General features: G+C 40.7%; 1 protein-coding gene across 6 annotated transcripts in view; it reads right to left on the bottom strand.

Moving 5' to 3' along the window:
- Nucleotides 1-26,526, bottom strand: part of LOC149007894 (protein LNK2-like) — a 61,089-nt gene that overhangs the window by 10,148 nt on the left and 24,415 nt on the right. For 5 of the 6 annotated variants that reach the window (XM_089165643.1, XM_089165645.1, XM_089165644.1 and 2 more), the window contains 2 exons: nucleotides 5,676-6,392; nucleotides 5,450-5,598 (listed from right to left, as the gene is read on the bottom strand). In XM_089165643.1, coding sequence (XP_089021769.1) covers nucleotides 5,450-5,598; nucleotides 5,676-6,392 — 866 coding nt within the window. Of the gene's footprint in view, nucleotides 1-5,436; nucleotides 5,599-5,675; nucleotides 6,393-26,526 lie in introns of those variants that run through there. The other variant, XM_089165647.1, reaches the window with a different exon arrangement.

Below are 26,526 nucleotides of genomic sequence, written 5' to 3'. Positions count from 1 at the left end.
TTATACACCTCTCCAGGGGGAGAGTCCTAGTGGAGAGGTGTTCTTTCCGACTTTAGATCTTCCTATCACACACCAACACAACTTAAGAGTCCCAGAAGAGTTTCTTGACTAGGGGAAGACTTCGGCTAGTATACTTGAGGACTCTAATCCTCCACCTTCGTTTTCTAAACCAAAGAACCTAGCCAGGGGGGGACCAGTCCTGTGAGACACACTGTTGGGGTCTTTCAAAACCAGATTGACTAGAATAAGGAGGTGCAGACTTATCAGAGGAAGAATTACAACCAGCTAAAGTAGGTGGAGAAAGGTGATAGTGATACGTTACCACTTCAGTCTCCTGCTCCTCGAATCGATTCTACTGTTTCCCTTAAGGTATCTTCTTCTGATCTTCCTATTGTTGTTAGAAAAGGGGTCAGATCTTGTACTCAACATCCCATAGCTAAATATGTTTCTTATAACTCTTTGTCTGACTCCTACCATGCTTTTGTATCCTCTCTGTCATTTGTATCTATTCCTAAAAGTTGGCAAGAAGCCTATGCTGATAAGAGATGGAAGGTAGCTATGGTAGAGGAAATGTAGGCAATGAAGAAAAATGATACTTAGGAGCTGGTTACACTTCCTTCAGGAAAAAAACCAATGGGCTATAAATGGGTATTTGTGGCTAAACAAAATATGGATGGATCAGTCAACAAGTTGAAAGCTAAACTAGTTGCAAAGGGGTTTACCCAGACCTATGGGATTGATTATCAAGAGACCTTTGCCCCTGTTGTGAAACTAAACACTGTTAGAGTTCTGTTGTCTATAGCTGTGAACAAAGATTAGAACTTGCACCAACTAGACGTAAAGACTGCCTTCTTACATGGGGAGTTAGCAGAAGAAGTCTATATGGAAATCCCATATGGTTTCTCCGATGACAATACTGCAAGAAAAGTTTGTCGGTTGAAGAGGTCAATTTATGGGTTAAAACAGTCTCCTAGATGCTGGTTTGGACGCCTCCTGAAGGCAATGACTTCAAGCAAAGCAATGCTGATCATACACTATTTGTCAAGAAGTCAGGTACTAACATCACACTTCTCATTGTCTATGTAGACAATATTGTCATCATAGGGAATGATGGTGAAGAAATTCAAAAGTTGAAGGACTTTCTTGGCAAAGAGTTTGAAATTAAAGATCTAGGGAAGTTACAGTATTTCTTAGGAATTGAGGTGGCCCGATCAAAGAAAGGTATATTCCTATCTCAAAGAAAGTATGTCCTAGATCTATTATCAGAAGTGGGAATGTTGGGGTGTAAAGCAATTGATACCCTTATTGAAGCTGGAGCTAAACTTAGAGAAAAAGAGGGAGAACCAGTGGACAAAGGAAGATACCAAAGGCTGGTAGGGAAGCTTATTTACTTGTCCCACACCAAGCCAGACATCGCTTATGCTGTAAGGATAGTGAGCCAATTCATGCATGATCCATATTTAGCTCATATGAAGGCTATTACCAGAATACTACAATATTTGAAGGGAACTCCTGGAAAAGGAATACTTATGTCACCCACTGATAATCTAAAAGTATAAGCATACACTGATGCAGATTGGGCTAGATCTCCGACAAGGAAGTCAATTTCAGGTTACTGTACCTTTGTTGGAGGTAATCTAGTTACTTGGAGAAGTAAGAAACAGAATGTGATAGCTTTATCTAGTACCGAAGCTGAATATAGAGCTATGGTTCATAGAGTTTGTGAGCTACTATGGTTGAAAGGCTTGCTACAAAATATTGGAGTCCAAGTTCCAAATCCTATGATGTTATATTGTGACAACAAGGCTGCTATTAGTATTGCCAATAATTCGGTGCAACATGATCGAACTAAGCACATTGAAATTGATAGGTTTTTTTATCAAAGGAAAGTTGGAACAAGGGCTTATCTGCATGCCTTTTGTAAAATCTGGAGACCAAGTAGCAGATGTTTTCACTAAGGGTTTGAAAGAAAGAGATTTCCTTCCTATTGTAGGCAAGTTGGGAATGACTAATATCTATGCCTCAACTTGAGGGGGAGTGTTGGATTCTAGTAGGAGTTCAATTAGAGTTTGTATAGGAGTTAAAATAGAGTTTGTATTCATGTAAAATTCTATTCCTTGTAATAGTCTACTTTCCACTTAATTATAAATAAAGGGCTTGAGATCATTGATCAATAAGCCATTCTCCCAAATCGTGTTTCTCAACAAAATATACTAACAAATAACTGGTTCCGACAAGTGCAAACTATTTTGCATACATACATAGAATCATCAGCATACATGAATTGTTTGGTAGAATGGTACATATACAACAAGTCAACAAAATAAAGTGACCGACTAGATCAAGTAATGGTGTCTCACATATATTAAGTTGAAGCCTATATATTATATATACATAAAATAAAAATACATAATTCTAGAAAATATTATTAAAATCAGAAAATGAAAAAACGGTAGCAAATAATAAAAATATAAGTTTAACAAAATACAATCATAGATCATAGTCCTAGGCTAAACATATATTATTTTCAAGGCAATACAAGATCATTTAAGGCATGAACAAAACAAAAATGAAAAAAGGGGAAGTTTGGAACTGCTGGGTATGGCTTATACTTCACATTCTATTGTTGCCGGAGTTTCCTTTGTAGTTGTTGTGGCTTAGGAGGTGTTTGGAGGCAAAAAATGAGCAAAAGAGGTGTTTAAAGGCAAATAAGTTGTGGAAATTAAGTGAAAATGGGATAGAAATCAACAAAAACTAAGGAAAAACAAGTTGGAATGCTAAAATGGTCAAAATCTCCAAAATTTCGGTCGAAATTTGACACTTTTTCGAAATAATTAGAATTTCATTTCGTTTTTGAAAAATGCAGACATCCCGACAGAAATTATCAAAATTTCGGTCGAATTTTCTTCTATGACCCATACTACCTTTTACCTACTTATTCAGTTTGTAGTAACCGGCACTACCTTTTACCTACCCATACTTTTAACTACTACTTGCCTTCTTATGAAAGGCTTACACACAATACTGAAGCTGCACTTTTTACCTATTTATGTGGAAGTTGGAGTAGCACATTTTCATTGTTTGAAGGTGTGTTCAATGTGAAGATTTTTTTTTTAAGTTGTTGATTATCTCTTAATGACGTTTTGTTAGTGTCTATCGACGCCCGCTATTGCCCTAGTTGTGCTCAAAATTGATGAAGTTTTCAATATATTTTCTTGTTATTCTAAGCTAGAGCTTTTGATTTCTATGCTTCAGCTTGTGGGGGAGTGTTAAGATTTACATGAGATATGGATACAGCTGCAGTTAGATTGGAGATCTAAATCCTTTAGCTTATTATAGAAAGTAGTTGTATTGAAAAGTAGTTTAAAAATAGTTATATTGAAAAAAATTGACCCAACCGCTTTGGTCACCTTATTACCGCCTAGGCACTACTTCGTGGCCTAATTACCTAGGCGGAGCCCCCAATCACTTTGGTCGCCTTGCCGCTTTGACAACTATGCACAGAAGTAAATAGTTCCATTTATGCACAGAAGTAAGTGGTGAAAAAACGCCACTTGAAACAATGAGTTAAGTGCTAAGATAGATGGTGTTTCATCCTATATCGGTTGGAACCAAGGTGCAACTAAATGCAAACATTTTAGAAGTTGGAATGACTATTACTAAAGGCTCTAGAACCACCCATCTGTTCATTATGGATAATATACTTTAGAATCAGGGTTCAGATCTTGTATCAAATACGACAAACTTGATTAGAGTTCACTTTAAGAGGGCTAAGACAAGCACATAAAATTACACTAAGGCCATCAATCAAGTGTACATTCATGAGTATTAACTTTTGTTTGAATCTCAGAAGTCTTAATAAAAAAAAGGGATTGCCCCAGCCTGTAGACTCATGGGGGTGCACAATGGCTGCCTGATGTATACAGGGTTGGACAAACCCCCCCCCCCCCCAAAAAAAAAAAAAAAAAAAAAAAAGAGGGCCAAAGCCCAACTAGAGTCAAGGAGGCCAAATCCATCCCAGGGGTAGAATGGTATATTCGTACCCCTGGATCAAGCTATAATGAAGACCCAAGTCCAATAATTTAGTTTATTTTGAAGTCTTGAGATCAAGTCATTTGCTTTAAAGAGAGTCATAGAGTTGTAAAAACATTGTTTCCTTTTTAAAAAGTCCTACTTTTAAGGATAACTTAACTTAGAAAAAGATGTTTCCTTTTTGGATCCAGTTCGTTTGTAATCTTAAGTTATCTAATTAGTATTAGTTGACTATAGTGAGATCTTAAGTTATCTCATTAGTATTAGTTCACTATAGTGAGATCTCAGTCAGGGTAAACCAGTTTGAGTCTGAGTCCTTCGTTTCAGGCTATAAATAGCCTTTCTAGTGTAATTTGTTTTTTCAGATTGGATTAATTGAATGAATTGAGTTTTGAAGAATAGACTGGTATAGTCGTGGGATCCCTGGGAGGGTCACCTGCGGCTGGAAATTGCTTCTGTTTCTGGCTTTCTGCAACTTTAATTCTTCTCCTTCTCATTCAAGCTTCAGTAATACTGTGATTCAAGCATTCTACAGAGAGCATTCTGCAGTTCTTTCAATTCACAAGTGTAACCCCATCCCCAACCCCAGCCTTCTTCCCTTGCTACCTGCAGCCATCCGGCCCATCCCAACCCCTCCCCTTTAGTTTCAGACCTTAGGAACAGCCCTAACCCCATCACAAACATCCTCTCACCCTTCCCCTTCGATTTTCTGAAAATTCCAGCCCTTTCCTAAGCCCTAGAAGTCAACTCCTGTCCTCTTCTTCTTCCCCACATTTAAAGTCCTAACCCTAATAGGAAACCCATATCCCCAGCCCCTTTTTCCTTCCCTTTTGGTCGCCCTTCAGCCTAGAGCACAGTCCTAATCTTAGTTTGCCCAAAGCAGCCTTCTTTCTTGAGTTTTGAAACTTTTTGCACTTCATCTTCTTCCTTGAGAAGTTGCAGAATTTTAAACTCTAGAAAATTCTCAAACCTTCATACCTCAGCCCCTACCTCCTCTAAACAGTCCCTAAACTACAGAACAGAGATATAACCAACTCTGAACTGCAGGATGCGTTCCCCCTCCAAACCCTAACCCTAGGCAAATTCTAGTTGACCTAGGATTTGAGTTTCAAATCTAAACTTTGAAATCTTATACAATTTCAGATCTGAAATAACAAACCCAGCAGCCTTTTAAACCTTAAAACCCTTAGCCAAAGCCTCCAGAAACCCTAATCAGTGCTGGTTCTCATTACAGAGGGTCCTGGCTAATAAACCTTAAACCTGGCTTTACATCACCTCCTGTCCCCGTGGAAAGGCAAAAATCCAACAGAATATTTCTTCTAAGAAACTCATGATGTGCTGAGTAAAATTTGTGTTTTCACCAACAGAAAGTCAATTCAACTACTGCAACATAAGAGTTGATTTCTAGATTTCAAACCTGTTGTGACTACTTGATTCTTCTTTTGCAGCAGCCACATTTTCATCCCCACTACTTTTATTGGTAACAGCAGCACTATGCCTTAGCCTTGCACTTTCGGCCAAACGATACAAACTGTCTCGAATACAAAGCCTTGTCCTATTATCCAACTGCAGGCAAAGCATTACTTGATGCATAAGATGTAATGAAGTTCACAAGGAAAAGTTAATAAATGAGTCTCAGTTACCTTCCCAATAACTTCTAGAAGCTGATTAAGTATTCTTTCCTCCATTGAACATTCATCAACCACCATAGAGACCGTATTGGAATCATCTTGCTCCACAGGTGAAGTTGGGCCTGCAGACGGCAGAATTTTTAAGTTCTCTTCAGCCTCAATTATAGCTCCTACTGTATCATCACTCTGAGATTCCTGCAGACACTTTTGGGCCATTGATTGGTCAGTACAAGTAGCCTGATAAGCAAATTGCTGCTGTTGTTTCTGAATAGCAAGCATTGCCAGCATTTGCTGCCGCCGCCTTAATTTTTCAATCTTTTCCTGTGGGGTCATGATCAAAGAATTGGTTAAAACATCTGGTGATTTCCTTAATGAGCTGACCTGGTTCGGTGATCTGGAAGAAAATTCATGACTAATAAGGACCTGATGGGGCTTGTCCCTCTCAGGATGGTTTTGAAATGGAGGCATATAGGAAGGCACCTGATTTCCATGCAAAGCAGGAAAATATGAATGGGAACTTTGTAGGTATCTCAAAGAATCAGGCTCACTAATATGTCTTTGTGGACCAAGAACTGAAGATGGAAAGGTTTGTAAAGCAGAAGATGCAAATTGATTCCCCTCTTGTTGACATTGGTTAGCAGTGGGAGACCAGGCACCATTCAAGTCTTGAGATAGTTTTCTTTCACCTCCTTCCTCTGAGTTTAACTGGAGTTTCCTATGCTTACTTCCCTGTAGATATATTGAACAGGTATCATGTCACTAACGAGATTCAAAGAATACCGAAAATTCTGACATATCTTAAGAAATTGTCTGGTCTTGTTAAGGACAATGATGAAGCTTTGTTTTATAACACGTCTGTATCACTTATCAAAAAAAAAAAAAATTGGATACATTTGTTTACGTCAATAGAAAAAAGGATGTGGTATCAAGATTTGGGCCTTCTGTGCCCTTCACCTATTTTTGTTTCACAATGTGCTTTTGTTCCTATGTTATCATATCTTGGCCTCAATAACATTTTTCCCGTTCTTTTGGAAAAACAGAAAATAATGGTTTTGTCATTATTGAAAAGATGTTTGATTACCACTTTCTATTAGATAACGATTCCAACTTTTGAGAACCTAGCCAGCACAAGGCCCATTTATCCCCTAGAGAGGGAGAGAGATCATATCGCAGCAGTCTCTGCACCTATTTATCCTCTAAAATTTATATAAATTTACGTAAGCTTAAGCAGATGACAATAAATAACAAAGAAAGAACATGCATGTGCAAGAGTACATCTTCGTGCACATGTATTTGCAAGAGTACGTTTTCATGTGGTGGAAAAAGTTTTTTAGGACTTTTAAGGAAAAAAGGGCATGCGCAGGCAGGTTCTGTGAAAGAGGTATTAGGAGGCAGAGAAAAGCATTAATGAGAAGAAAGGAAGGGCGGTGGGGGGCGGGGAGAGGGGATGGAGGGGAGTTATATGGGTGCAAGAAAGAGCAGGGGAGTGGGAGATCCCTGGAGCAAAGAATGGGGAGGGATGCTGGACAGTTCCTGACCTTTCTCCTTCTTCTTTCTTTTTGGAAAATAGGCCAATGAATTATTAGCAGTCAGCAGATAAAAGACACGGATTTTTTTTTCCTACAACTTACCAAATAAAAACAATTCAAGCATTGTGGTTGAGATCTATAAAATAAAAGTTAAATTCAAAATTGAAACTTGAGGGATGAGACTTGGAACCATGGTCTGTGGACCACATTCAAAGTTGAAACTTGCTTGATATCATAATCTGTACAATGAAATTATGAGAGAGAATAACTGAAACTCACTTGAAAAGAGAAACTGAAAAATTACATCAACAATTTAGTTACACCAAGAAAATCAACAAAAGTTGTTTATTTTCTTAGATGTCAAATGAACAAATATTGAGAATGGAGTAAGGATCTCCCTATTGTTATGATGGTTTCCAAAGAGTTAATTTGGTTAATGTAGTTGTAAAGTTCCTGGTGTCAGGGAAACTATCGCTTACAAGTAAGTGTTTGGGAATCAGACTCTTTTCATCACACTCTGAATCCAAAAATTTGGAATTTGTTATTGATAAGATGCATTCCAAACTAACCTAATAGAAATTGAGCCATCTCTCTTATGCAAGGCGCAGGGTTCTAATAAATCGGTTCTCTCTTCTATGCCATGATTCTATATTCTTTTTCCCCTAATGGTGTGCAGACAACTGGATACTTTTCCTTGCATTTTTGGAATGGGAACTAGGCAAGCCTAATAATACTATGATCAAATGGAACACCCTATGTTACCACCACCAAATTTTGAGGCCTTGGTTTTCGTAGTGCTCATGTTCATAATCAAGCCCTTTTAGTGAAGCAAGGAGGCTAATTTTAGAGCCTGACTCTATTTGGGCTAGGATTGTTGAAGGTAAATACTTCCTTCTCCCTTCTATCATTGACTTGCATCATAGATCTTGAACATGTAATAGATTGCTTTTTGTTATACCTAAGTTTGGAGATCTTATCAAGTTTTGGGTTCAGAGGTGATTTTATTTTGGTATGAACCCGCGGTGCCTCAATTGAAGAACCAAATTTTGTCTATCCCATTTAATTGGACTTTCTTGTTGTAAGGTGTCAAATTTTGTTGATCATGGGTGGAAATTATCTTTTTTGCTTAAAACTCTTCTTGTTTACTTTGTCTCTCTCATTTTTCAAATTTGACCGTCTGGTTCCTGATTAACTCACTTTTATCTTATACTAGAAAGTTACTACTCAAAGGACTGCTTTTGCCTTGCAAGCTTTACTAATCATTCTGTGATGGTTCATCGATGGCAGATTGTTTTTTGGAAATTCAATTTTCATCCCCATTTTAAATATTTTTCAGGAGGCTGCTGAAAATAGAATCCCTGTAAGAAGTATTGTGCCTAAGTGAACTAGATTGGACCCTTTTTGTTTTTTCTGCAGGAAAAAGTGGAAACACCTTCGCATTTATTTTTCTCTTGGCATGCATTAAGCAATTTTTGGCCGCTGATATCCCTGGGCTATGCGCTGAATTTATTTTTTCCTAGGGGCTCCATTTTGGATTTATGCAATTACAAGTTCATTTTTGCGCTCTTCATTGGCATAGATATCAGCTTCAATGGGTTTTCACAGTCTTTGCTGTTACTTGGTACTTCTTATGGAATTCTCACAAGAAGATTGTTTTTTTTTTTTTTCTGATTCCCAGTTTGATCCACATGCAATTCTTCTTTCCATTGGGATTTGGATTCAACAAGTGTAGATCTCCTATTGCTTGTCAGTCCTTTGGGTGCAGCCCTACTACTCTTTCTATGGCACCTAAACTTCTAATCCTCTTGTTGTGCTTGTTCTAAATGTGTTTTGATTGTTGAAGGTACAGTTCCCATCACGTCCATAGGCACAAAGAGGCTAGTCTTTTTGTCTAAGCTGGAGGTGGTATTGATGGGATTTGCATCCACTACAATCAGTGTATACTAGTTGCTTGAATTTGAAGGAGCTCTGGACAAACTACTGTGTGTTGGCCTGGGGTGAATGCCCTGGGGTGTATGCTTCTCTGCTGCTGTCTATGGCTACTGCCTTTGACCACCATTTCAATTGCATCTTTTCCTTTTTTTAAAAACTACAGCAGGATATTTGCTCTTTTGTGTTAGCCGATCTATATTGGCAATACAACAGGATACTACTTTTTTTTGTAACCCCAGGTATTAGCTTGTATTAGGCCCGTTCATTTTGGTATATACATATTTCTATTTTCTGTGTTATCCAGGAAAAAGAAGAAAAAAAAAAGACATGTATAATGGTGTAGCGACTAGTGCAAGAACTGTGGTGGGACAAGCCGAATTAAATTGGATTACAGTCCACTTTCTCTCCCATCTCTCCTCCATCCCTGTCAGTTCTGCTATTTAGTGTTCTAACAAGTGATAAGATATAAACCCAGCTAAACCTGCATTTGTTAGCACTAATCATAGGAGACCTGACTATAGAGACCTTCAGATCAGATCCCTAGGTCCAGGAGTAACTTTCTGCTAATGATATATTATTTGGGTGCTTGAAACTTGAAACAACAGGAGGATACACGGAAAGCTGGAATTATGGGGACCAACCTTGAAATCAAAACACTTTATTTCAAGATAGTAAAAAACGAAGACAAAGCATATTGTGGCATCCGTTACAACAAGATTGAACATGGAACGGTGAAACTATTGATAGTGAGATTTTGCAATAAAAACTGAAGATGATTTTTGTTTTTTCTTTCCCCCTTTGGATGTGTTGAAATATATGCAAGTTTGGGCTATTTTACTGTTCACGTGAATAGTAAAAAACAGTTTTTACTCTTAACGTGAACAGTGTTATGTGAACAGTATTATGCTAGTGATGTTATTCTGCTTTCTATTTCTAATGTAGGAGTCTTGCTACATAAGTTTTGGGAGTTTTTAGAAACCATAGTTTCTATTTTGGTGGTAGTTTCTATTTTCAGAACTTTCTATTGTAGGAGCTAGGAAGTTACTAAAGCTGTAATTTTTTGTTTCTTTTTTTTCTAGAGGACAATTACTTGTCTCTCAAGTTGTATTAGATTCATTAAAAGCTATAAATAAAAGGACTATGTGATTCTAGACTCTTTAGCTAGAATCACATGCCTCTTCTACTGGTTCTTCATCTCTCTTCTCTTCTTCTTCTTCTTCTTCTCTATTTTCTTTGTTCAAGTTCAACTGCTATTTTGATTATTTAAAGCTTGTTTTCTAACATGGCATCAGAGCTTTTTTGAATCAAAACAGTGTTGTTCTCAATATTCTCTTCTAAAGTTCTTTTTTTTTTCTTTTTTTTTTTTTTTTTTTAAATTTTCTGTTTCCTTGGTGTGCAGCCACCTAATGTTGTATATTATGGATTGTTCGATCAGGTATTCATGTGAACTGATTTTCTCTACCTATTACCTTACTCTTACAAGTTCCAGAACTTGATTAAATGTTGTTTTCTACCAACCTTCATTGCCTCTTTTTTGCCGCACTTTGCAAACCTTTTTTTTCTCCTATTCAGTCCTAAGGTTGCAGAATTTTTTTGTATGCTCATTCTACTTTAAGTTTTGGAAAACTGATTTAAGTGATATCTACCTCAATTTAATGTCTTCACTAACACGTGACTCAACCATAAGTACGGTTGAATCTGAAGGATCTTAAGGAGATCATGTAAACGTTTAAATTAAATCTATCAAGCTCAAAGGTAGTTCTAATTATTTGTTGTGGTCACAAGCGGTTCAGTTGTACATACTTGCAAAAGGTAAGCTTAAGTTCATTGAGGATGAACCCCCTGCTGAGACTGACAAATCCTATTTTAGTTGGATCCAAGATGATGCAATCATCAAAATTTGGATGTCGAATAGTATGGAACCTCATATTGCAGCGAATTTTATATTCCATAAGACTACAAAGAGAATATGGGATGACTTGCAAGAGACCTATTCCCATGCTAAAAATATGACTCGGATTTTTAGTATTTATGAAAAGCTATTTCAATTTCAGCAAGCTAACAAGTCTCTGCAGGATTATTACAACTCCTTTAAAGGCATGATGGAGGAGCTAAATGTCTTTCAACCTCTCACCACAGGTATAGAGAAGCTAAAGACTCAACGGAATGAATTTTTTGTATTTGTATCCAAGTTTCTTGCAGGATTGAACCCTGAACTAAAATCTGTCAAAGGACATCTTCTTGCTGGTGAGCATGTCCCTAACCTTAGTGAAGCATATTCTAGACTTCAACATATTGCCTCGCCTGGAAGGGAATTCTCCAGAAAAAAGTTCTAAAGGAGAAAATTCAGCCTTCACTACCTCTCGTGGAAGGGGACGTGGTCGTGGTTCAGGGGGAGTTAGCAGGTCTTCTGGAGGTCATGGTGTTCAACTGTTTGATAAGATATCTCAAATTTGTACCCATTGCAAGAAAACAAGGCACTTAGTGGAAGCTTGTTAGGCCAAACATGGAAAGCCAGAGTGGGCCAAGCACCTTGCCAATCATGTTGTTTTTTTATGGTGGTACTAATACTGTAGCTGTTGAAAACATTTACTGAGGTTTCCTAATTTGAATAGGATTATGATTCCTCATAAGACTAGAGTTTTATTTCTATATTTCATTTTCCTACTTAGTATAGAACTTAACTAGGTTGTAATTATAAATACCCTATTGGGGTCTTGTGAATAATATACTTTTAGAGGAGCAATTCCTCATATTACAACATGGTATCAGAGCAAGATTTTGTTTTCATCCTACAGAGGTGTTGTAGAAATTTTTTTTGAAATCGCTATTCAGGTGTTTGTTTTCTTTTTGGGTATCCTGGAACTGTATATTGGGTGATTAAGTGCATTTCTAGGAAAATTTTGTCTAAGGAGTCGGGTATTTAAGCAGACCGGTTGTGTCCCTCCAATCTTTCCTAGAAATTTCTTGGTGTACTTTGATTCAACAATATACCAATTGGAGGTAACCTGAGGAAATACTTTTCACGTGAATTAGTGGGAGTAATTTTGAAAATAGTTCAGGGATTTTTTTGCAATTTGCAACAATTTTAGGGGACTTTTTCGTAAATTTTGAAAAAGTTCAGGGACATTTTTAATTTCTCCTTGCAATTATGGCTGATCCCATATCTCCTTTATTTGGTACATCTAAAGAGTCTCCCATGTCTTCCATTCATAAGGATCGTGAGTTTTCTCCACTTCAAATAACCAATGTGAAACTTAATGGGACAAATTATCTTAGATCGTCTCGTTCAGTTTCCCTAGCTGTTGGTGCTCGTGGTCTTACTTCCAGTACGAGTATAGCCTTTGTCTTTGACCCTTCTTCTAATCCTACTTTAGACTTACCAATTGCATAATGAAAGCAGCCTCGAACTTGCACCAAACATCCTATTTCCAATTATGTTTTATATAAGTCTATCTCCAGAATTTCAAAGTTTTATTTCCTCTTTGTCCTTTACTTCTATTCCTAACACTTGGCAGGAGGCATTATCTCACTCAAACTGGAAAGAAGCTATGGATGAGGAAATGCAAGCTCTGGAAAAAAACAAAACGTGGGACTTGGTGACTTTGCCCATAAGAAAGCAGATTGTTGGGTGCAAATGGGTGTTTGTGATCAAGTACAAGGTAGATGGGACTGTTAAAAGGTATAAGGCAAGATTAGTGGCCAAAGGTTTCACTCAGACTTATGGCGTTAACTACCAGGAGACATTTGCCCCTGTTGCCAAGATGAACACAGTTCGTACTATTATTTCATGTGCAATTAATAAAGGGTGGAGTTTACAATAATTAGATGTGAAGAATGCATTTTTGTATGGAGAACTCCAAGAAGAGGTATTTATGGATATACCCCCCGTGTATTCTACTACAGAGGCTTATAGGAAAGTGTGCAAGTTAAAGAGGGCTTTATATGGGCTGAAGCAATCTCCAAGAGCATGGTTTGGAAGGTTCCATAAGGCAATGATATCTAATGGCTATAAGCAGAGCAATGCAGACCACACTTTGTTTATTAAAAGAGATGGTTGCCACACTACTATACTTTTAGTATATGTGGATGATATTGTGATCACAGGCAGTAGTGAGGATGAGATTTCAGCATTAAAGATTTTTTTGGGAATTGAATTTGAGATTAAAGATATGGGAAAACTAAGATATTTCCTAGGTTTAGAGTTGGCATATTCTACTAGTGGTGTATCTCTATCCCAGAGGAAGTATACATTGGATCTTCTTGAGGAAACTGGAATGCTAGGATGTAAGCCTGCTGAGACTCCTATTGAGCCTGACCTACACTTGAAGGCAAAGGAAGGAGAACCAGTTGACAAGATAAAGTATCAAAAATTAATGGGAAAGTTGATCTATCTATCTCACACTACACCTGACATCACATTTGCAGTTAGTCTTGTTAGTCAGTATATGCATGATCCCTATTCCTCATATTTGGATGCAGCATATCGGATCTTGAGATACTTGAAGACTACTCCAGGAAAAGGAATTTTAATTTCAGCTCATGGACATTTGAAGATTGAGGCATATACAGATGCAGATTGGGCAGGATGTCCAGATGATAGGAGGTCTACCTCTGGGTATTGTGTATATGTGGGAGGTAACCTTGTGACTTGGAGAAGCAAGAAACAGGCTGTAGTTGCGCAGTCCAGTGCTAAGGCCGAGTTTAGGGCAATTGCTCAAGGCATTTGTGAGGTACTATGGCTTAAAGGGCTGCTTCAAGAGGTTGGGACAGATTTGGAAGTTCCTATATAGTTATACTCAGATAGTAAGTCAGCAATCAGCATAGCTCATAACCCAATACAGCATGATAGGACTAAGCATTGGAGACTAACAGACATTTCATCAAAGAGAAGCTTGAGACTGGGCTGATCCATATCACCTTTGTTACTTCAAACGAGCAACGGGCTGATGTGCTCACAAAGAGCTTGAGCAAGAAGATATTCAATTACATTATGAGCAAGTTAGGCATGATAAATATCTATGCTCAAACTTGAGGGGGAGTGTTGAAAACATGGACTGAGGTTTCCTAATTATAATAGGATTATGTTTCCTCATAAGTCTAGAGTTTTATTTCTATATTTCCTTTTGCTACTTAGTATAAGACTTAACTAGGATGTAACTATAAATACCCTATTGGGGTCTTGTGAATAATATACTTTTAGAGGAGCAATTCCTCACATTACAACAGTTGCAAACAACGATAGTAGTTTTGTATCTTCTTTAAGGGACCTGTCTAAGACTCCAAGAGATGATGTAAGCCAAATCCTTTGCCGATTGCAAAATATTGAGACCGGTGCTTCCACATCCATTGGTACTTCTGCTACCACACTTTCTCATGTAGGTAACACAGCACTTCTCACTTCTCCTCCCACCCCTTGGATTATCGATTCAGGGGCCTCTTCCCACATGACTGGCAAGTCATCACTTTTTTTAAATCTACCACTAAAAATTCTATTGTCATATCTAATGGGAATTCCACACCCATTCTAGGCTCTGGAAGTGTTTCTCCTACACCTTCTCTTACTTCGTCATTCGTACTTTATGTTGCTAACTTTCTTTTTAACTTATTATCTGTTAGTCAATTAACTAAAGCACTAAATTGCTCTGTGACTTTTACTCCCACTTATTGTTATTTCCAGGACCTTCACAAAAGGAAGACGATTGGTAGAGGGTGTGAAAGGAACGGACTCTACTATCTGAACTATGCTACCCTTATTGCAGCTCTCTCTGATGATGGTGTAGATGCTCTCCAATGGCACTGTCGTTTAGGCCATCTGTCTTTACCGAGATTAAAAATTTTATTTCCTTATTTTAAATCAGTGTCTATTAAATTGTGAACCGTATGAGTTAGGGAAGCATCATCGTGCCACCTATCCTCCACGCTCTATCCCTCGTAGTGAGCCTTTGTTTTATCTTGTTCATTCTGATATTTGGGGTCCTTGTAGAATTAGCAATAGGCATGGTTTTCAATATTTTGTCACTTTTGTGGACGATTTCTCCCGTCTTACATGTTGTATCTTTTAAAGGATCGGACAGAGTTCTTAACTACATTTAAAAGTTTTATTTATGAAATTCGGACGCAGTTTCTCTTCGTATTAAAATTTTTCGGTCTGATAACGCTTTAAAGTATGTGCAACATGATATACTAATCTATGTGATCGGGAGTGGGTACAAAAAGTGGGGCCCAGCTGGAGGAGAGAGGGTGTTGGTAAAAGGGGTTTTCAGGTTGCATGAGAGGAGAGGTTTAGGGTTATCGGGTTAGGGTTTGGGAGGTTACAAGGAGTGCTAGGCATGGCTTTAGGGGTTTTGACAGTAGAACAATCATCGTTTGGGAAAGGCAGGGGCATGAAGTCTTTGGGTTGAGAATTAGGTACTTTTGTAGACCTTGCAAGATCTCTAGCATCAGCAGCAATATCGTGGACAGGGGCAGAAATCTCAGATGCTTCACCTTCTTCATCCACAGAGTAGCAGACTGGAGTCGCAGGCTTTGTCGATAGGTCATCGTCAGTAGAGTTGATGAAAACCGAGACAAGAACCTGCAAATTAGGATCTGAAGCAGCTTTTTTCTTTCTTCTTCTTCTACAGTACTGGTTGGTGATCGGAGATGTAATTCCGGCGACATTCATCAAACAAGTATGGGTAATTTTTGCAGTGTTAGTTGGAGCAGAAGTTGCAGCAGTGGCTGGAACAGATATTATCTCAAGAGCATCAATAGTATTCGTTTTTAAGAGGGCTTCAACCGAAAATCTGGAGTCTTCGGCAGGAACACTTGCAGGAGCACTTGCGGCAGCAGAAGAATCGACGATAGGGGCTATAGGCTTTGCTTGTTGGAGAGAAGCAAAGGAGCAGCCAGTGGAGTCATGACCAAAGGACGAGCAGAGGTCACAACGAGAAGGAATCCAGTCGTAAGCAATTACTTGGTTATACTTCAAGCCAAGATCATCAGCAATAGTGACACTAGAGGGGAGATCTTTTAAGGCAGAGAAATCAACACAGATCCTCGAATAGGAGAGGAGAGACATGTTCAGCGTTTTTGCATCAATACGGAGAGGCTTACCAAGAGCGGATCCAATTCTACTCAGGCAATCAGAATTCCAAAACTCGAGAGGGAGACCAAGCAAGTTGATCCACAGGGGAAGAGAGCTGAAGTCGACCCTACGGAGAGGAAGTGAAGGGGTCCAAGGTTTGAGGAATAAAGGGGTTCTCCCCACAAACCAAGGAGACCCTTCAAGAGCACAAGAACGGCAGTCAGGGGAGTCAAATTTGAACAGGAAAATACCAGTGTCAATGAGATGCATGTCCAAGAGACCATGAGCTTTCCATTGTTTGGTAAGAGAAGATTTTAGGATGCCAAAGGGGGGTGGAGGGCCAAGAAACTGGCTGAGAATTGCAGAGATCCAATGTTGGATACTGCCAGCAGTGGAGTCAGAAGGGCAATAAGCAATTGGGATGGGCTCATTGGAGGTGGAAGGGATGAAGGTAAGGTTAAGGTCAGAGTTTGTAGGTTGATGGTGGTGATGAGTGAAGAGTGAGTTCTAAGGTTTGTCGGAGGTAATGGAGGTAGGGAGGATGGGGGGAGAGGAAGGACGAGAGAGGTTGGCAGCAGAGGGGTCATTGGAGGGAAAAGGGGAAGCCATGGGAGGTTACCGGAGCAGAGGGATCATCCACGAAATATTGGTAGGAATCTTTGAAACGATGCAAAATCTAAAACCTTTTTAGAGTGATATCTTGAGTCCCTGTAGTTGGAGAATTAGTGCAACAAAGCTTGCGGTTGTTAGATTAGTGGTCAACTCACTGCCTTCCTCTTCTGGGCCCAAGCCCATCCCGATATATAACTCCTCATCCTTTGGGCCTTTAAAGCTTAATGGGTCTTAGCCCAATTGGTCCTTGAATGTTTATTATGGATCAGTTTCTCCAAACCAGCAATTAGCCCATGTAGTCCTCAGTTATTTCCAGCTTCAAGGATATAAGCCCATCTGACTTCCCTTGTTCTCTGGCCCAACTGAACCCTTTCCCCTCAAACCTTCACCCTGAAAATTTTCCTCTCTTCCCAACACCCAACCCCATCATCTGAACTCTCAATTGAACCTTCAACACCAAATTTGGTTTCCTCCATTGACCCAAACATGTTTGAAACCCCTTCCCCTTGGGATTCCCCCCTGCGTGAGCCTCTTTCTCCCCACTCGCCCCACCATAATGCCTCTCTTGACCCCAATTTTACTTGCTAATCCCCCACCCTTTTTATTATATGTCAGATTTTTTGGTGTGGAATGTTAGAGGTCTTAATCTTGTTGTTAAACAAGTAGAAGTCAAGAAATTCCTTTTGGACTCAAAAGCTACCTTCTGTGCCATCCTTGAGAACCATGTCCAATCTGAAAATTCCCATCGGATTGCTAAATTCTTGGCCCCGTCTTGGTCCTTTCTTTCCAATTACTCCCACTGTCCAATTGGTAAAATCTGGGTTATTTGGGAGCCCTCCTCCCTTAATATCTCCTTCATCGATTCTTCTCCCCAATTCATGCACCTATCCATTTCCCCTTCCAATACAACTTCCCCCTTTTTTTCTCACCATAGTCTATGGTCTTAATCGGGCTTCCGAGCGTGCCCTCTTTAGGACTCCATTCGCTCCTTCTCCTCTTCCCATGCGATCCATCCCTGGGGCATTGGGGGGGGGGATTTCAATATTGTTTACTTCTCCCATGAGAGGGTGGGTGGGCGTCCTCCTAATCCGATTGTGGTGGATGATTTTAATTCTTGTCTCGATGACCTTGCCTCACTGATCTTCGTTGGTTGGGCCACTCTCTCTTGGCACAACCGTTGTATTGGTGAAGATAGAATTGCCTCAAAACTTGATCAATTCCTTGTTAACCATCACTAGCTCTCTACCTTCCCAGATTCCCATGCCTCTTTCTCCTCTGCTTGCCTTCCTGATCACTCTCCCTGCCTTGTCCATCTTTTCCCTCCGGCTTCGTTCGGTCCTAAACCTTTCAAATTTTTTGATATGTGGACCTCCAATCCCTCTTTCCTTCCCACAATTAAGGAAGCTTGGGAAAGCCTTCACTATCATTCTCTCCCCTTAATTGAATTTGCTCGCCGGCTTAGGAATACTAAGGAAGCTCTTCGTCGGTGGAACTTCCACCTTTGGAGAGATTTCCTCTAGGGTTTCTGACAGCCGTTCAAATCTCCAGAGAATCCAAATCCTTCTCCAAATTGATCCCCTCAATCCTCTGCTTGTGGAAAATGAAAGAGATGCTTCCTCCGAATTATCTTCTCTTTCTCCCTTAAAGAGAGCTTCCTACGGCAAAAAGCTAGAATCAAATGGCTTCAGCTTGGAGACTCCAACCTTGCTTTCTTTCATTGCTCTCTTAAAGCCCGCAATAATCATAACTCCATTCCCGCTCTCCTCTCTATCACAGGCTCTTGGATTTATGACCCCTCAGTAATCAAAGCCGAGGTGGTCTTTTACTTCTCAAATCTTCTCTCTCCTTCTTCTCTTCCGCCCTGCCCCCTCTTCCCCCTGGTCTTCTCAACAAATTTGTAAACCCCCAAGCTCTCCCCTCTTTATTTTTTATTCCTTCCCATGACGAGATCATTCAAGCCATCCACTCCCACAAATCTAACAGAGCCCCTGGCCCGGATGGATTTAGTATAGGCTTCTACTCTTGTGCCTGGGATCTCATTGAGGTTGCTCTTATCCATGCGGTCTGTAGTTTCTTTCTCAATCCTTCCCAACTCTCTTCTATCAATCAAACTTTCCCCTGTCTTATCCCCAAGAAGGTGGGGGCCTCTTCTGTTTCTGATTTTCGCCCCATCTCTCTTTCCAATCCCCTCTATAAATTCATTTCCAAAATCCTTGCAAATCGGCTGAAAAAGGTTATGCCAAACCTCATTAGTGCAAACCAAATTGCCTTCAGCTCGGGTCGAAGTATTGTGGATAATATTCTCCTTTCTGCAGAAATTGTCAGGGGGTTTGAGAGATCCTCTCCCTCCCCTGCAGCTCTCCTTAAAGTTGATCTCCACAAAGCTTTCGACTCCATCTGCTGGGATTTTCTTAGTGATGTTCTCTCTACGATGGAATTTCCTCCATCCACTGGATTGAGATCTGCATCTCCACTCCCTTCTTCTCCGTCTTAACCAATGGCTCGCCGGCGGGCTTCTTTCCCTCCCATGTCGGTATTCGCCAAGGTTATCCCCTATCCCCCTAGCTCTTCTCTCTAGCTTTGGAGGTGTTCTCTCGTATCCTTCAGGCCAAGACAGATCAGCTCCTGATTTCTCCTATCCCCAAATGTAAAGCCCTTAATCTCACCCATCTTGCCTTTGCTGATGATCTAATGATTTTCACCAAAGCAGATCATAGCTCCATCTCCTCCATCATCTCTGCCCTTTCCTTTTTTGAATCCATCTCTGGCCTTAGGGTCAATCTTGACAAATCTACTCTCTTCCTTTCTGGAGTGTCTGAGCCCCTACGTTCTAGTCTCTTGAATCTTTCTGGCTTCAAGCCTAGCTCCTTCCCTATTGTCTACCTAGGTCTCCCTCTTATCCCGAGTAGGCTCTCTCGCCATCACTGTTCCCCTATGTTGGATCATGTCCGCAAGAGTCTCCAACTCTAGAAAAGCCGGCTTCTCTCTTTCGCAGGTAGGGTGGAACTCATTCGATATGTGCTCCAATCTTCCTACCTTTATTGGTGTGGCATTTTTCCGATCCCCAAGGCCATCTCGTCGGCGATGAAATCTCTCTTCTGTGCTTTTCTTTGGAAGGGCCAGGAATCTACACAATTCCTCCGCCCCCATCAATTGGTCCAACATTTGTCGGCTCAAATCTGAGGGGGGCCTTGGAATTCGTAGAATCCAAGATGTCAATTCCATAACTTTACTTAAACTCATCTAGAAAATTGTCACAAATCACGACTCCATCTGAGTTAAATGGGTCCAATCTTACCTTCTCAAATCTAACTCCTTCCTGGACCGCCCCTAGTTCTAATCCTTCCTAGATCTGGAGGAAACTTCTTCTTCTTAGATCTTGTGCTCTTCTTGCCATTACCATCCAAATCTCTTCTGGTTCCTCTACTTCCTTCTGGCTTGATCCTTGGCATCCGATGGGGATTCTTCTCAACCTTTTCACCCCCCACACTGCTTATGAGACCCGCATTCCCAAATCTACCCCCTCTCCCACTGCATCTCTAATGGTTTTTGGGTCCCTTCTCCTCACCAGAGTCTCACGCAAGTTTGGAATTCTCCCCCCCCCCCCATCCTTTCCCATTCCCACGATACAGTTATCTGGCTTCCCTCCGCCACCAAATCATTTACCACATCTTCAGCTTGGAACTTGGTTTGCAACCCCTCCCCTTCCCCTCCCTAGCCCACCTTGGTTTGGCTCAAAGGTCACATTCCCCGCCATTCACTTACCCTTTGGAGAGCCCTAAACACAGCCCTTCCAACCCAGTCATTTCTCATGTCCCGCCACATCCCTGTGAATCCAAATTGTATCCTTTGCTGGAATGGTACCAAGGACACTGAGCATTTGTTCTTTTCTTGCCCTTTCTCTAGTTCTCTCTGGAGAAAAGCCCTTAACTTCATTTGGCCCCGCTCCCGTCATTCCTTTGGGTTTAGCCGAGACTGGTCTTGGGTTTTGAGTAACTTTGCAGGTATCTCTATTTGTGACCGCATCGGCAGGCTTGTCTTTGGTGCCACAGTCCATCATCTTTGGTGGGAGCGAAATCTTAGGCATTGGACTTCTAAATCCTGATCTATTGATACTATTTGGAATGCTATTTACTTTGATGTTTCCTCTAAGATTTCTACTAGTCCCTCCCCCCCGATTGTTGACACCCCAAGGAATAGGCTTATTGTTGTTTCTTGGGGGCTCAACTCCCAACTTGGCTGAACGCAAAAATCGTCACCTCTTGGAGGTTGCACTTGCTATTTTGATTCAGATGAATGTTCCCAAGAGTTACTGGTGTGATGCGGTTTTGACTGCTGGCCATTTAATTACCGAATGCCTATGACTTTGCTTTCTAAAAAATCTCCTTTTTCAATTATTTTTCCCAATACATAACCGTTTATAGTTCCACCCAAAATTTTTGGTTGTGTGTTTTGTTCACATACCACATCCTTTGGATAAACTTTCCCCCTGTTCTGTTAAGTGTATTTTTCTTGGGTACTCACGTACTAAAAAAGGTTTTCCCTGTTATGATCTAGTTCATCGCAAACAATTTACAAGTGCAGATGTGACCTTTTTTGAAGACACTCCTTATTATCCCAGTCAATCTATGTCTGTTGAAAACTGTGTTTTGGATGATACTCCTCCTATTCCCTCTTTAGTTCCTTCCATAAGTAATGTTCCTCTACAAGTTTATCAGCGGAGACATAAGTTGGCAAAACATACTGTGGATAGTAGAGTTCCTCCTAACAATATTAGCGGCTCTCCTTTAGTGGAACCTAAAGCTGGCCCTACGGATGTTCCTTCTTCATCCTCTCCACGGGCGGATTCCGCCTTTAGATGACTTATCAATTGCTTTGAGGAAAGGTACTCGTACTTGTACTTTACACTTCAACATTGTTTATCGTATTTTCAATTTTGTCTCTATCTCTCATCTCCCTCCTAGCTTTCGTTGCCTTGCTTTGTCTATGTCTGCCATTCATATTTTAACCCATCATACCGAAGCTCTTAAAATTCTTGGCTGGAAAGCCACCATGGATTTGGAAATGGATGCTTTTCATCATACATGGTCTTTAGTAGACTTACCTCCTGAGAAAGATGTGGTCCGCTATCGGTGGGTATATACTGTTAAGTACCATTCTGATGGTACGGTTGAAAGGCTCAATGCCTGTTTGGTGAATAAGGCTATACGTAAACATATGGTGTGGATTATTTTGAGATTTTTTCTCCTGTGGCGTGACTTAATTATGTCGGTGTTTTGATATCTTTGGTTGTAAATTATAATTGGCCTCTTTTTCAGCTTGACATAAAAAATGCATTATTATATGGTGATCTACATGAAGAAGTTTACATGGAGCAACCTCCAGGGTATGTTGCTCAGGGGAGGACGATGTTCGTGTTCGCAGGCTTCAAAGCGATTTATGGACTCAAACAATCTCCACGGGCTTGGTTTGAGAAATTTAGCAAGACTGTGGAGTCTTTTGGATTTGTACATAGTTATTCTAATCACTCTATGTTTGTTAGACTGTAGGGTGATTGTGTTGTCATTATAGCAGTTTATGTTGATGATATTGTTCTTTCAGGCAGCGATGTTGATGCAATCCATACAGTCAAGGCACACTTACAGAAATCTTTCCAACCACCCAAAGATTTAGTTAATGTATAATATTTCTTGGGGATTGAAGTGATCCGCAAGAAAATAGGGAGTCAGTTTATCACAAAGGAAGTATGTGTTAGATCTTTTGACTGAGACTAGCATGCTTGCTTCTAAACCTAATGACATTCCCATGGATCCTCAGTTGAAGTTAGGACGTGATGATGGTGACTTGTTAGATGATGTCCATCGTTACAGGAGTCTTATTGGGAAACTTATTCATCTAACTGTTACTCATCCTAATATTTCTTATTCTGTTGATGTGTAGAGTCAGTTTATGCAATCTCCTAGGAAGGCCCATTGGGACGCAGCGATGAGAGTGCTTCGGTACCTCAAGAGTGCGCCCGGAAAAGGGCTCATCTATTGACCAAATCGGAGTATGGACTTGGTTGCTTTTTCTAATGCAAATTGGGCTGGATCCATCATTGATCGCCGGTCAATTACAGGTTATTGTACTTTTCTTGGTGGAAATCTTGTGACTAGGAAGAGTAAGAAAAAGCCCACCATTGCCTGATCTAGTGTTGAAGCTGAGTATAGGGCTATGGCCCACACCGCTGCTGAATTGATGTGGCTCCGTTCATTGTTAGAGGAAATGGGATTTCCAGTTTTTGCCCCTATGAAAATGTTTTGTGATAATCAGGCAGCCACTTACATTGCTAGTAATCCAGTGTTCCATGAGATAACAAAGCATATAGAGGTAAATTGTCACTTTGTGCGTGATGCAGTCAAGAAGAAGCTTATAACGACTCATTTTGTGAGCTCTACTGACCAGCTAGCTGATTTGTTCACCAAATCTCTGTATACCAAGTTTTCAGTTTATCTGTTGCGAGCTGGGCATTGAAAATTTGTATGCTCCAGCTTAAAGGGGACTGTTGAAATATACGCAAGTTTGGGCTATTCTACTGTTCACGTAAAAGCTGTTTTTTACATTTTTATTGTTCACGTGAACAATGTTATGTGAAGAGTATTATGCTAGTGATGTTATTCTACTTTCTATTTCTAATGTAGGTGTCTTGCTACATAAGTTTTGGGAGTTTTTAGAAAGCATAGTTTCTATTTTGGTGGTAGTTTCTATTTTCAGAACTTTCTATTTTAGGAGCTAGGAAGTTACTAAAGCTGTAATTTTTTGTTTCTTTTTTTTATAGAGGACAATTGCTTGTCTCTCAAATTGTATTAGATTCATTAGAAGCTATAAATAAAAGGGCTATGTGATTATAGCTAAAGAGCTAGAATCACAGGCCTTTTCTACTGGTTCTTCATCTCTCTTCTCTTCTTCTTCTTCTCTCTTTTCTCTGTTCAAGTTCAACTGTTGTTTTGATTATTCAAAGCTTGTTTTCTAATAGGATGAATAAAAGAATCCATTAACCAAAAGGCCCAAGAAGGGGGAAAAGAATGTATCAAAGAGAGGGAGAAGGGGGGGGGGGCAACTACAGCCTGCTACTCGACAGCAAGGGAGAATTTAGACCCCAGCAAACAACAACAGTCATGTTCCTTGGGGTGTGAATAACAAGGGATGGGGGAGACACTAAAGTCTAGTGGATACATCAAAGCAAATGGCTCTCCAAATGTTGGTTGAGTTCTACCAGGAGTTCAACTCTGTTAGAGTTTTGGTTCATGTAATTTTCTATTTCTAGTTACCCAAGTAAGGGTATTTATGCAGTAGGGCTCTTTCCACTTTATTATAAATAGAGGGCTTGAGATTACACAAATCATTTCAAGTCATTCTACAATAATCGTTTTTTCAACACCAAATCATCTATATGGGTTTGGATTTGAAGGTTCATCTTCTTAGATTACGCTCCCACCATAGGTGAGAGACCAACGTGTTGAACACCAAAATGCCCCAAGGGAGAGTCAAAGAGGACAACTCGAGAGAGAGAGAGAGATTTCTCTCTTGAACAAGAGAAGGGTCCAAGGGATTGGAGTCAAGAAGGGCCTAGACCCAATGGAGATTAGAACGACAAGAGAAGACAAGGGAGGAGATATTGCCAAAGGAAGCAAAATTCCAAGGCTTAAGGACAATTTTGGAATTACGGAGCTTCTTGGCAAAAGCTACAAGGGAGAGGAGTTGCAGTGGACCTACATATTCGAGGCATCCTGGTATTGTTACCAATGTATTTCTCAAGAACTCAAAAGAAAAATGTTATAGTAGTAACACATCCAGGAACATTGTATGGAGCTGAACGTTAGGTAGTAAAGACTATAGAATGCTTACTCTGAAAGCTCAACGTTATAGATAGTGACACATCCAGGAACAAAGGAGTTTTCATTTTCACCAAAGAAAGTTATGTAAGTGCTGTAAACTAAATTCTCTACAATGTCCTCCAACGTCTCCCTCCCCCCCCAGCCTCCCTCTGTCCTCCACCACCCTCCGCCACCCCCTGTGACCCCGCCCCTCCACCAAAAGCCTAGAACACCCTATTCTCCCCATCCCCAAACCTTTCCGCCTCTGAATGTAGCCTCATGTTCATACCCCCAGCCACCCCTAAACCAACCCCCTTGGTCCATTGCCCCTCCAATGCCACTGCTGCTAACATCCATCATTGAAATCTCGTTGTTCTTGGTCAATTCCTTGGCCCTTGCCCCCCTAGTATTGTCAAAGCCTCCCTCTTTAAGCAATGGCATGCCCAAGGTTTAATGGATACCTACGTGATCAATGCCAGTTCTCTGTTATTCAAGTTTGCCTCGCCCTCACGCAAAGCCAAAGCTCTGGAAGGTTCGCCATGGTTTGTTCGTAAATCGCCCATCTTCATAAAGTCCTAAAAGCCTTCAATGCCTCTCCGCAAAGTCGACTTCAGCTCTCTTCTCCTGTGTATAAATTTCCCTAGCCTCCCCCTAGAATTCTGGAACCAGAAATGCCCCAGTCGCATCGGCTCTGCCCTCGGACACCCTCTTCGTTATGATATGAAGGCCTTTAAACTAGAACGCCTCTCTTATGCCAGAATTTGTGTTGAAGTGCCTACACCGAAGCCACTTCCCCCCCCCCCCAACATCACTATCGAAGACGATAATGGTCTTCTCTACAATCAAATTATTGCATACGATTGGATTCCGGCAAGGTGTGATACATGCTCATCTTTTGGACACGAGACTATCGCCTACAATACTGCCCTAAACACTTCGTCTTTTGCTACGAGGATCCTGCCATTGCTGCCTGCACCGACATCTCCTTTGGCCACTACTATTTGCAATCTGACTCTCCATAAAGACAAAATGACTGTAGACCCTCCCATCCACTCTCCGGTTCCTTTGATTGACAAGCTAGATGAAATATCAATAGAAATCTCCTCCACTGCTACTCCGCCAAGTTCGCCGATTACCAAAACCTATAGGAGAAATCGAAGAAAGAAGAAGCTCTGCCCTCCCGCTGGTTTGCTCCTCTGACACTATTGACCTCTGCCACCCTTGGATTTCAAATGATTGATGTTACCTCCTCTGACGCTCCTCTGATCGCGGCTCTCACCTCAGGTCTCAAAGGTACTGAAGACTCTGTTGTAGGCTTGTAGCCTCTTGGTCTCTGCAAACCCCTGAACCTCAGATCCTTGTCCATTGAGCCACTCAAGTTACCGTCTCCCCTCCCCATGATCCCTTGCCTGCTGCCTTGACCAACACTCAACCATTACCGTCCTCGTTAAGCATCTTGCTATTGTCACTGTGCTTATTGCTAACTCCCCCTGCGGAAAAGCAAACCATCCTAAATCCCACTCCTTCAAAACCCTCTCCTTTAAATCCCATTGGCGGTGTGGTGGGCCCCCACACCACCACTTTCCCTTTTAACTGTCATCCTTTTTCTCCTTCGTCCGGCCCAAAGAGCACCAACCCTCCATTATTCTTCTTGGTCGCCCTCTGCTGGCCCACCAATGTCATCTGGACCATTTATCTTCCTTGCATTCATCTTCTAACCCTTTTGAGCCCACGCCAGAAAACCAAAACCTGGTCCACCCGCTTGATCCATCAACCCCAAGCTCAGGATCCACCATTGACCCTAATATTTTTTAATCCCCCTCCCCCCTGCATTCTCCCTTATGTGAGACCCCATGCCCCCGCTA

This window comes from Hakea prostrata, chromosome 8 (genome assembly GCF_041222555.1).
Source record: "Hakea prostrata isolate BN-2017 chromosome 8, UWA_Hpros_2, whole genome shotgun sequence".
NCBI classification, from domain to species: domain Eukaryota; kingdom Viridiplantae; phylum Streptophyta; class Magnoliopsida; order Proteales; family Proteaceae; genus Hakea; species Hakea prostrata.
Note: the sequence above shows the minus strand (reverse complement) of the source record. Positions and strands in the feature narration are given on the sequence as shown.